At 53.3% G+C, this 10,402-nt stretch overlaps 1 protein-coding gene across 2 annotated transcripts; it reads right to left on the bottom strand.

Moving 5' to 3' along the window:
* Positions 1–4,691: 4,691 nt before the first annotated feature.
* Positions 4,692–7,926, bottom strand: TRH (thyrotropin releasing hormone). 2 transcript variants are annotated; one of them, XM_058549898.1, is made up of 3 exons: positions 7,704–7,926; positions 6,474–6,695; positions 4,692–5,848 (listed from the first exon to the last, which is right to left on the bottom strand). In XM_058549898.1, exons 2-3 carry the CDS (start codon positions 6,685–6,687, stop codon positions 5,337–5,339), a joined length of 726 nt encoding a protein of 241 aa, XP_058405881.1. In that variant the 5' UTR covers positions 6,688–6,695; positions 7,704–7,926; the 3' UTR covers positions 4,692–5,336. The 2 variants fall into 2 exon arrangements, with proteins under 2 accessions (XP_058405881.1, XP_058405889.1); XM_058549906.1 differs by lacking the exon at positions 7,704–7,926 and adding an exon at positions 6,844–6,903.
* Between the last annotated feature and the right edge of the window lie 2,476 nt (positions 7,927–10,402).

Consider the following 10,402-nt stretch of genomic DNA (forward strand, 5'->3'; position numbering starts at 1 on the left):
GTGATGTTACAATGGGTTTTGATGGAAGCTCTCAGCTCTGTGGCCATCTTTGGGGCCAGCTTCACAGGTTTGTGGTAACTGCACAGCGCCCTACAACATTTGGGTTTGCCCCACCACTTCCCTCTCAGGCTAGGGAATCAGGCAGACCTGGTCTCAAAGCCCAGCTCCACCTTCCTTCATGTGGTCTTCACTCATACATCCCACAGACGTTGAATGCCAGGGAAGCTGTTTCCTCTGTTGCCAGTCAGGAAGGTGGGAAATGAGGAGCCACCACTGGGATTATTGAGCTCAAGAACTCACTACTTGGACTACTATTCAGCAATAAAAAGGAACAAACTACTAAAACATGCTACCTCATGGACGAACTTCAAAAACATGCTAATTGGCAGAAGCAAGGCATAAGAGACAACGTATTACTTGGTTCTTTTTGTATACAATGTCTAGAAAAGGCAAATTGATAGAGAGAAAGTAGATTAGTGGTTGCCTGGGGCTGCGGGTGGGGAGAGATTAATTGTGTATAGGCATAAGGATCTTATTGGGGGTCTGAAAATGTTCTAAAACTGATTCATGGTAACGTGACAGCTATACCACCAGGTAAATTTACAAAAAAATCATTGAGTTGTATACCTGCAATGGGTAAATTTTATGATGTGTAAAATATACCCCCAATTAAGTTGTTTAAAAAGAAAAGAAAAAAAAAGAAACACTCCTGCAGCTGTGAAGCTGGCCAGAGAGCTGCCATCAGCAACTGCTTCTAGATGCTGCAAAAGCTGGAGTGTGGACACTGGAAAGCTGCTGCAGAAACACCACACACCACTACCACCTTGCTTTCCAGCAGGAATAGTCAAAGCAGCCTTCTAAATCTCACACAAGAGCATCCACGTGGAGAACCTACTGTGCAGCCCAAACTCGAGCTGCAAGGGAGCCTGGGAAACATCATCTTTGCTTTGCAACCTCCACAACACAGGAAGGCCCCCTAGGAGGTATCATAGGGAATATGAGGAGTAGGAGGAAAGAGGGCTCTAGGCAGAGGGAATAGCAGGAACAAAGGCCCTGAGATGTGTTCAGGAAACAAAAAGGAAGCCAACTGGACGGGCCATGGTAAGGAGTTTGGATTTTATTCCAGGTGAATTGGAAGCCACTGATAAGTCTTAAGCAGGGTGGTTGCCATGATCAGATTGTACTTCAAGAAGGCCCCTCTGGCTGTGTGTGGAGAATGGGTTTGGGGGACAAGAGTGGAAGCCAGAGGCCAGCAAGGAGGCCACTGCAGTCTCAAGGTGAGGGATGATGGTGGCCAGGATCAGGGTGGTGGTAGAGAAGCTGGAAGGAAGTGGGTGGGTTTGAGACATGTCTAGGAGGTAAAATCTCCAGGACGCGGCAAAAACTGGATGTGGGTGATACAGGAGACATAGAGACAACTCCCAAATTTCAGACTCATGAGCATAGAAAAGCACCTTACTTCTCCCTTGGCTTCCTTTTCTCTGAACTGGGGGTGACTGTGATGGGTAATTAATTCATTCAACAGATATTTACAAATCACCTACCATGTGCCTGGCAGTGGAAGTAAAAGTGCTTTTCCCAATGTCTGGCCCCAGAGAAAGAGCTCAGGAAAGTTTTTGTTTTTCCTTTATCTTTCAAAGCTCAACTCCAGTGCCCCTTCCCTCAGGAAGGCTTCCCTGATTCCACCCCAAACCACACTGCTCTCACGCACTTCTAAGCGGTGGCAATCAGAGTCCCTGTGTGGGGGCTGGACTGAACCAGGGAGGATAAAGCACAAGGCCTGGATGAGGCACAGTCCCTTCAAGGGCTAGAAGATAGGGGAAGAGAGGAAAGAGAGGGTCCAAAACACCTCAGATTTCAAATGTTAGCAACCCCAAGAACACGTTATTTCTTCCCACTGAGACTTTGTTAATGCTCTTTCCTTCCATCTGAAAATCTTTCCTCTTATTTATCCTTTGACTCAGCTTGGATATTTCCTCCTGCAGGAAGCCCACTTTGCCCAACCAGACCGAGTTGCTCCTGTATCTGTGTGCTCCCTGCGTGCTTTGCTCTCCGCAATCAACACCTCTCACACTAAGCAGCCGCCATCTATTTGCTCGTCTGTCTCCCCGCTAGATGGGGAGCCCCTTAAGGTCAGGGAGGCCCAGGAAGTCAGTCTGGGGAACTAAGATAGAAGCGACCTGAAGCTTTCAACATCCAGTCAACAGATAGTTATTGAGCACCTGCCTCGTGTCAGGCCCTGGTCTAGGCGCCTCGATGAAGGCAGACACAGACGAGGAGGAAGAGATGGGAAGGATTCAGTTGAGGGAGAACAAAGGGGGATGCCTCTATGTTAGTCAGAACTGGCTAAGTTTTGCTGTGGTAACAAATGAACCCTCAAATCTCAGTGACTTCATACAACACAAGTTTATTTCTTGCACATGAGAAGTCTGTTGTGGGTAAGCAGTGTTTAACTTCCATCTGGTGACGCAGGGCCCGGAATCCCTTCTTCACGTGCTCTGCCGTCTCAACACGTGGCTTCCCAGGCTTCTGTGGCAGGAAGAAAGGGGTGAAGGAGGCTCCTGGCCTCTAACTGCCTCAGCCCAGGAGTGACACCCTTCTGCTCAGAGCCCATTGGCCAGGACTAGTCACATGACTCCACCCTCACTGCCACTGCATCCTAGGCTGAGCGAGAGGCATGTGTGCGAGAGGGGCAAGAAGAGTGGTATTTGAGGAGTGGCAAGTAGACTGTTTTACGGATAGAGCCCCAATGCCTGGCACAGACTTACGATAAAGCCCCAGGGGCTGATTTTGGTTTTTTCACTTTCACTTTTGTTTTTTTTGTGAACAAGAGGGTCTGCAAGTCTCAGTTTTGAGTGTCTCTAGTCCTAGAGCACTAGAGCTAACGATGCCTTTTATCAAGGGTCCACTCGGTGCCAGGCACTGTGCTAGGAGCTGTACGCATGGCTCCATCTCATTTAATCTTTAGAACAACTCTGAGGGACGTGTAGAGATTACTGTCTCCATATTATAGATGAGAAGACTGAGGCTCAAATCATTTGTCCAGGACCGAAGCCAATACCCAGACCCTTTCTATCATGGTGCATTGGTACAATCACTCACAGGGGCAGAGGGAAAACTTTATATGTCTGGGAGGGTGGGCTTCTCACTCTTCAAATGGTCCCATATCTGAGGAGGTAAGAACACCCCCCAGACCAATCAAGTTTGGAAGCAGAAGAGAGTAGGGTGCACCCTAGAGCAAGTGCTTCACTTATCCACACTCAACTGCAACTCAACTTTCCTCAACTGCAAGTGGACATAACAGCCCGGCCTCCCGGAACAGTCACGGGATTCATTGAGAAAGTGTCTGTAAGTGCTAAGCCCCAAGGAAGTCCTGTGTAAGTGGTCCACGTTACCTCTGTTAGGGTGCTCACCTTCAGAGGGGGTCTGTGAGCAGAGGGAATATTGCGAGGGCCCCAAGTGCCCTGATGGCTGCAGTGGGGTGTTTAAGAGCTTCCAGAAGGCAGCTCGGTGGGATGGAAAGCCAAGCTTAGCGGGAAGGCCAGCTCTACACGCTTCACGCACTTCAAGGCAAGACCCTAGTCTCTGTGTTGGTTTCATCTGAAAATGAAGCAAGTCCGAAAATGCATCAAATGCTCAATTTTTCAGAGGGCTTTTGTGAGTGTTAATGGAGATGATGGGCTGAATGCATCTCATAAACCCAAGTCTTCCTCCGTCATTGCCCCCCTCCCGAACTGTGAGCTCCCTGAGGAGAGGAGCTGGGTCTCAGACACCCTTCTAGCCCCCTCCCCACCCAAGAGGGTGACCAAAAGCTCTTTGCAGAAAAGCTGAATAGCCCATCCATCCACCAAACAGGGGCTGGTCTAACTAATTCAGAGTCTAAGGCCTGAGGATATTTTGGAATTTAAGTCAGAGGTGGCAAGCTGGCAATGAGTGGGCCAAATCCAGCCTCAGACAAGTTACTTAACCTTTCTGTACCTTGGTTTCCTCATTAGTGAAATGGGCAGAATAATGGTAACACCTGGGATTGCTGTGAGGCTTAAAAGAATTAATATATGTAAGGTGCTTAGGACAGTGCCTGACACATAACATGTACTGTGTATATGTTGTTGTTGTTATTATTATTATTATTTGATTCACACGATATTAAAGTTTTTGGATTTAAGTGTCTTCAGATGTCCTATTCATTTTACCCTAATCCCCACCACTCCCTCTTGTCCTGCACCCAGCCTGCTCCCTGCCCAGCCCCAAAAGGCCCCGGTTTGAGTCCCCAACCACAGCCTGGTCTTTTATCCTCATTGTGCCTGCTAGATGACACAGACTATTGATTCCTGCCACTGCACCACGATGATTACAAGCCTGAGCCAGACCAGCCCTCTCAGCAAATCAGGGAAACTCAAGGCAAGGTCCTGAGCTGGCCTCTCAGACCCACGGCTCCACCTCAGCCAGCTGTGTGTCTTCCTGCAAGCCCTTCCTCTTCTCCAGGCCTGTTTCCCCAGGTGTCAAATGGGCTCCAGAACCCCCGTCCACCTCCCAAGCTTGCTCTGAGATGGGGACAGTGGAGAGGACTTTTCATCCCCCAAGGTCCCTGATTCCCTTTTCAGCAGAGTTGGGGACCTCTGGTCCTGTCCCCTCTCGATGTTGAAAAGAGAAATCCCACACCAACTGACACAGGACTGCAGCCACAGAGCTCCAAGATTACCTAGATGCATGTTTTATTATCATTAGGATGATGATCATTGACGAGGGGAAGGTGCCTAGAGGGTTACAGACAAGCCATGACTTCCAGGGCAACGTTTACATATTCCTACACGCATTTATTCCCACAGCCACCACACAGCACAGCACCACAGGGGGTCTCCAGCTACAATGCTTCCCCTAAGCAGAACACAGCTGTGGGTCAGTGCTCTGCCCAGCTGCAAAAGGATGCCCAAGAAGGGGACGTCCTGGATCCTGAGGGTGAATCCTGACACACGGGGCAGGGGATGGAAGCAGGACTCGGCCGCCACAGCTGCAATCCCACTCCACCCTCACTGGCTGCTGGCCCCAGAGGCCCCCAGCCCCCTCTCTGGAGATTCCTTAGAAGACACAGAAGGGTCCTTGTAGCCATGGCTAAGGAAGGGGAGCAGGCCTGTGGGGGTGACAGGAGAGAGACTCTGGGATCTGCTCCCTTGCCAGCGGTGCAAGGTGGAGTAATATGCGTGTGTGTATACAAGGGGCTCAGGTTTATGGTCAGGGATCTAAGGAGGAGGGAAAGAGGAGGGTCACAAAGGGATAGGGCACAGAGGGCTCAAGATATCCTTAGACCCCAAACTCGACTTTACAGGAAACCGGGCTCACTCCTCCAGGGGCTCCCTGGCCCAGGCCGCCCGCCGCCCGGGGTGCTGCCGCTTCTCCTCGGCCCCCTGGCCCCTGCTCAGGTCATCCAGGAGCCCCAGTAGGAGGCGGGCTTGACCACAGGCTGCCCGGGGCCCACATGGGCCTGCCAGGGCCCTCTTGCCCGGATGCTGGCGTTTCTCAGGCATCAGCTCTCCCTCCTCCCCTTCTTCCTCCTCCTCTTCCCAACTCCTTTGGGCCTGGGGATCCACCAGCCGTCTGCCCGGGTGCTGCCTCTTGGTGAAAGTGTACCCAAGCCAGGAGGAGCGCCGGCCAGGGTGCTGCCGCTTCTGCTGGGTTACATCAGCTGACCAGGCAGCCGCATCCTCCCGCCGGCCGGGGTGCTGCCGTTTGTGGGGTCCCACAGCCCCTCCTTCTTCCTCCTCCTCTTCAGCTCCCTCCTCTGTCTCCTCCTCCCTTTTGCCTGGATGCTGACGCTTGGAGAGCCAGTCAGGTTGAAAGATCTGGGACTCTGGGGAAGGAGAGAGGCCGGTGAGGGACCCCCTGACCCCTGAGTGCCCACTCCAGCCTTCCTCTCAGTCAAGGCAGATTCCCGCACACTCAACCAAAGTCATGGCCTTGCACCTGACTCACAGACACACACACTCACACAATCCCAGCTCTGCCACTCCCTAGCTGTGTGACCACAAGCAACTCATTCAACCTCTCTGAGCCTCATTTTTCTTCTCTGCAAAACGGGAGTAATAACAGTACCTATCTATGGGGCTGTTAGGAAGATCATTTTAAATAGTGTGATACAGTGTTTGAAGTGCTTAGAACAGTGCCTGACATATACCTGCCTACTAAGTAAAAACTAAAACTGTCAGCACAAAGAGACTCTCTCCCCCGCACAGAATCTTCCCCGCTGAAGGTCTGCTCTCTGGGACATATTCCTAGGACTGAGATGGAATAGGAATCTGATCCCGGGAAATGATCAGCTCACGACCCTGCGAGAGTGTGGCCAATGAGAGCTTCTGAGCTTCTGAAAGGCAAGCGGCTGGATGACCAAGTGGCTCCCTCCTTCTCGGCGTCGGTTTCCCCCAGCCCTCTCCGCCGCCTCCTCTCGCCCCGGCAGCCGCGGACAGCCCGCCCCTCACCTGACGCGCGCTCGCGCTGGTCCCCTCGCAGCCGCTGGAGCTCCTCCCGGAGGAGGAGTAGGCGCTCCGCCTGGCGCAGGAGGTCGTCCAGGCCCGGGTGCTCGGCGGCCATCGCCGCCTCCTGCTGGGCCACCTCGGGCTGTGCGCGGTCGCCGGAGACACTGGTCAGAGTCAGGGTCAAAGCAATGGCGAGCAGCAACCAAGGGCTCGGCATCGCGGCGTCTGGGGTCGGAAGGACAGACAGAAAGCATAAACGCGCCGCGCCTCGCACCCCTCCCCCTCCCCCTCCCCCTCTGCTGTCCCAGCGGGTCCCGAGGCCGGGGGTGACGAGCCGTTCAAACACCCTCCCGGGACCAGGGTCACCTGCCACCTTAGGTTGGGGGCGCAGGCGGCGGGAGGATCTGCCTCTGGCTCTGGCGTCCTCAGCCAAAGAGACGCTTGGAGTGCCTGTCCGCGCCGGGTTCTGCCTGCGCGAGCCAAGAGCCCGTGGGAAGCCCATTGCCACTGCCACTCTCCAGTGTTACCTGGGGCTGACTCGCCAGGAGCGTAACCACCAAGGCTGCAGCGCCGGCCCGACGGCCAGGATGCTGACTGCTGCGACGCAGGCTAAGATTCGCAGGGCAACATTCTTCTTCCAACACTCCTCCAACTCTCTTACTCCAACGCCAACGTTCTAATTCCAACTCTAAGACTCTATTTCTAATGCTAAGATTCTATGGCTAAGCTAGGAATCTAATTCTAACGCTAAAATCCTAATTTCAACGTTAATTCCAACGTTAACATCTATTTCTAGAGCTGAGACTGAGATTCTAAGGCTAAGACTCGATTCTGACGCGAAAATTCTGTTTCTAACGTCCGGATTCGGATTCTAACTCCCAGGCTCTCACGCCGACGCCCTGACTGCCTGGTTCTGCCCCACGTCCCGGCGCGGACCTAACGCTGGCGTCCAGGCAGAGGAGGGATGCGAACCTCCTGTCCGAAGCTCGGCGCCGCGCGCTCCAGACGCCGGGACGCGAGCGCGCAGGAGTGAAAGGCACCAGCGCGCCCGCGCCCTGAGACCCGGGGGTGCGAGCGCAGCGCCCCACCTGTGCGCGGATGCCGCGCTCCGGGAGGCTCTCGGGGCACGAAAGCCGCGGCTTCCCCGGGGCGCACCCGAGGGCGGGCCGACAGGGCCCCCTTCCCTGGGCTCCCGGACGCCGCCTGAGGGGGAGAGGGGACCGAAGAGGTTACCTGCCCGGCGCGAGCTCCGCGGGACCGGTCTGGGATTCGGGGGCTCGGAGTCGGGAGCTTAGAGGTCTGGAGTCGGCGGGTCAGGAGTCCGGGAGCGCTCGCAGGACCCGGGGCGCCGGCTGCCGGTCCTCGCCGGGGCCGCCGCTTATATCCGCACGAGGCGGCGGCGCGGGTGAGGTCACCGCGGAGGGTCGCGGCCGCCGGGAAGGGGCGCTGACGGCAGTCGGCCCCGTGGGTACCCCGCCCGCCAGCTCCGCCGGAAATCTGGGGCGGGGGCGGGGGCGGGGGCGGGAGGGGCGGCGAGGAGGCACGAGCCGCAGCTTGGGGTGCTGGGCAGCGTCGCTTCTGCACCCAGCTCCGAAGGTCTGTTGTCTAAGAGATCACTCGTGTAGGGAACGGAGAGAGACAGAGAGATACTGAGAGAATCACGCGATTAAAACGAGACACAGGAAAGAACAGGAGACAGGGAGACAACGACCGGGAGACACACACAGGGAGAGACGAAGAGATACAGAGCAGACACACGCAAAAGGAGACACCACAGAGACGGAGAGACAAAGCGAGTCCAAACAGAGAGAGAGGGAGAGGGAGAGAGAGGGAGAAAGGAGGAGAGAAAGAGAGAAAGTAGGGGCCAAGTGGGACCCGGGCTCTGATCTTGACTGTCACCTCTGGCAAATGCCTCTTCCTCTCTGGGTCTCAATTTTTTCATCTGTACGATGGGAGAAGGGGAGAGTTTTCAGAATTTCAAAACTGGTGGCCTGTGGGCTACCACCAGTTCACGGATGGTTTTGTTTGACTCCCACAATGTTCTGAAAAAACCTGAATAACCAACATTTAAAAACCAGGAAAACTCAGGAAAATTTGGATTTATGGCTTCACTTGAAAATCTTTTGAAAAATGGTGGACCTGCATTTCCTCCTGACAACAGCCAACTGGAGCTGAGCCTGGCTGCCCCTGGTCACCACACTCTCCACCACTCCCTACTGCCTCCCAGTGTGTTGCTCCAGTCACTGAGGAGGGGCATTAGAGTTTGCGGCCCCTAGACCAGAAGTCTGTTGGGGTCCACTCACCTGGGCAAAGGAAGGGAGAGGAGGGGATGCAGGGAGGAACAAATCATAGATGCCAAGAGCTTGTCCCCCAATCAGTCCCAAAGTCACACAATGCATTGGAAGAGAACACTGCCACATCTAGTCCTGGGCCAGCTCCATCCTGAAGCATTTAAGGGCACCCACTGTGTGCCAGGCTCCTTGGTCAGTCCTAGAGACACAGACAGGCCCACTTAGAGGGAACTGCATTTTAGGCAGAGGGAACAATATCAGTGAAGGCTTCTCCTACCTCTGGACAGTCCCAACATTGTTCTGCCTCTTCATACACTATTTCTCCAGCCTAAAACTTAACTGAGTACCTGTTGTATGCCCCAGGCCATGCTAGTGGTCTGGCAAGGGATTCCAAAAGTGTTTAATTATTACCCCTTCCCTTGGCAGAGTACCCAACTTTCCTGGCATGTCCACCATCTCTTTGCATCCTCGCATCACCCAGTGCGATAAATAAGATAGAGACAAGTCTCACTTTACAGATTGGAACACAGAGGCCTGGGGAGACAGAGTGACTTTGAAGGTTAGAGGTGGAAGGGAACTTTCAGATCACCAGCTCAAGAGTCCTATCCTCATTTTTAAATGAAGAAACTGAGGTCTGGAGAGATGGCCTGATTGCCTCCCCAACTCCTGGGCACATTTTGTGCCCCCAGGGTCAGAGGGTTGGCTTGGGACTGATTGTAAACCTGACACCCCAGGCTTCATCTCCCAGCCAGACTCCAAGATTTGAAGAATTGCCATCCTAGCTAAGCATTAAGTCGCACAGACCTGTTATCTTTCATATACAATGGTGGAGGTGTAAATCAATACAACCTCTTTGGATAACAACCTGAAAATTTAGCACATATGTACCTTCCACAAGATAATTTCATTTCTCAGAATTTATCCTACAGATACCCACACCTGTGCATGAGGATGTATACACAGCTATTCAGTGCAGCATGGTTTATAGAAGCCAGAATTGGAAACAGCCTGGATGTCTGTCCACCAGGAGGGATCTGCTTAAATCCACAAGGGCCCATCCAAAACTACGGAGTAGTATTCTGCCTTTAAAAGAATGAGGCAGTTCCATATGAACTGATGTGGAATAAGCTCCAGGATGTATTGTTAAGTGAAAAAAGCAAAACCTAGAACAGTGTGCATGTCATGCATATCTGTTTGATGGCATGGGAGATGGACTGTTATGCTCTCATGCAGAGACTCTCTCCATTGGGATGCACGGAGCACAGTGCAGAAGGGGAGCTGGGGAAGGGGAGGGTGGAGGCAGGGTGGGGGGCTTGCTTTTCACTGTCAGCACTTAGGGCTGTTTGAATTTTTTCTCTGTGCAGCATTACCTATCCACAAACAAACAACGCCAAAAAACAAAACAACAACAACCACATCTTGTCTGAGTCTGAGGCTTGAAAGGAGTGATGAATGTGGATGGATGGAAAAGCTGCCGCCTGGAGGCTGAGATGGCTGCCACATCTGCCCCTGGTGAGCCCATTTGATGTGTTTCCATAATCAGGGATCTGAGTTGCCTGTTAGGAGAGTTCCTGGACTGCTGGGGAGGGGGAAAGAGTTCTCTTGTAGCCCAAGGGGCCAGAGGGCATGGTACAGGCATCA

Source organism: Diceros bicornis, chromosome 2 (assembly GCF_020826845.1).
Source record: "Diceros bicornis minor isolate mBicDic1 chromosome 2, mDicBic1.mat.cur, whole genome shotgun sequence".
Taxonomy (NCBI): Eukaryota; Metazoa; Chordata; class Mammalia; order Perissodactyla; family Rhinocerotidae; genus Diceros; species Diceros bicornis.

Bases quoted from the DNA above. Each gene is read 5' to 3' on its own strand.
- TRH (XM_058549898.1), bottom strand. From the start codon at position 6,687: ATGCCGAGCCCTTGGTTGCTGCTCGCCATTGCTTTGACCCTGACTCTG. The intron at 5,849-6,473 runs GTGAGGGGCGGG...CTCCTTCCCCAG, and splicing joins CCAGCGCGAGCGCGCGTCAG to AGTCCCAGATCTTTCAACCT.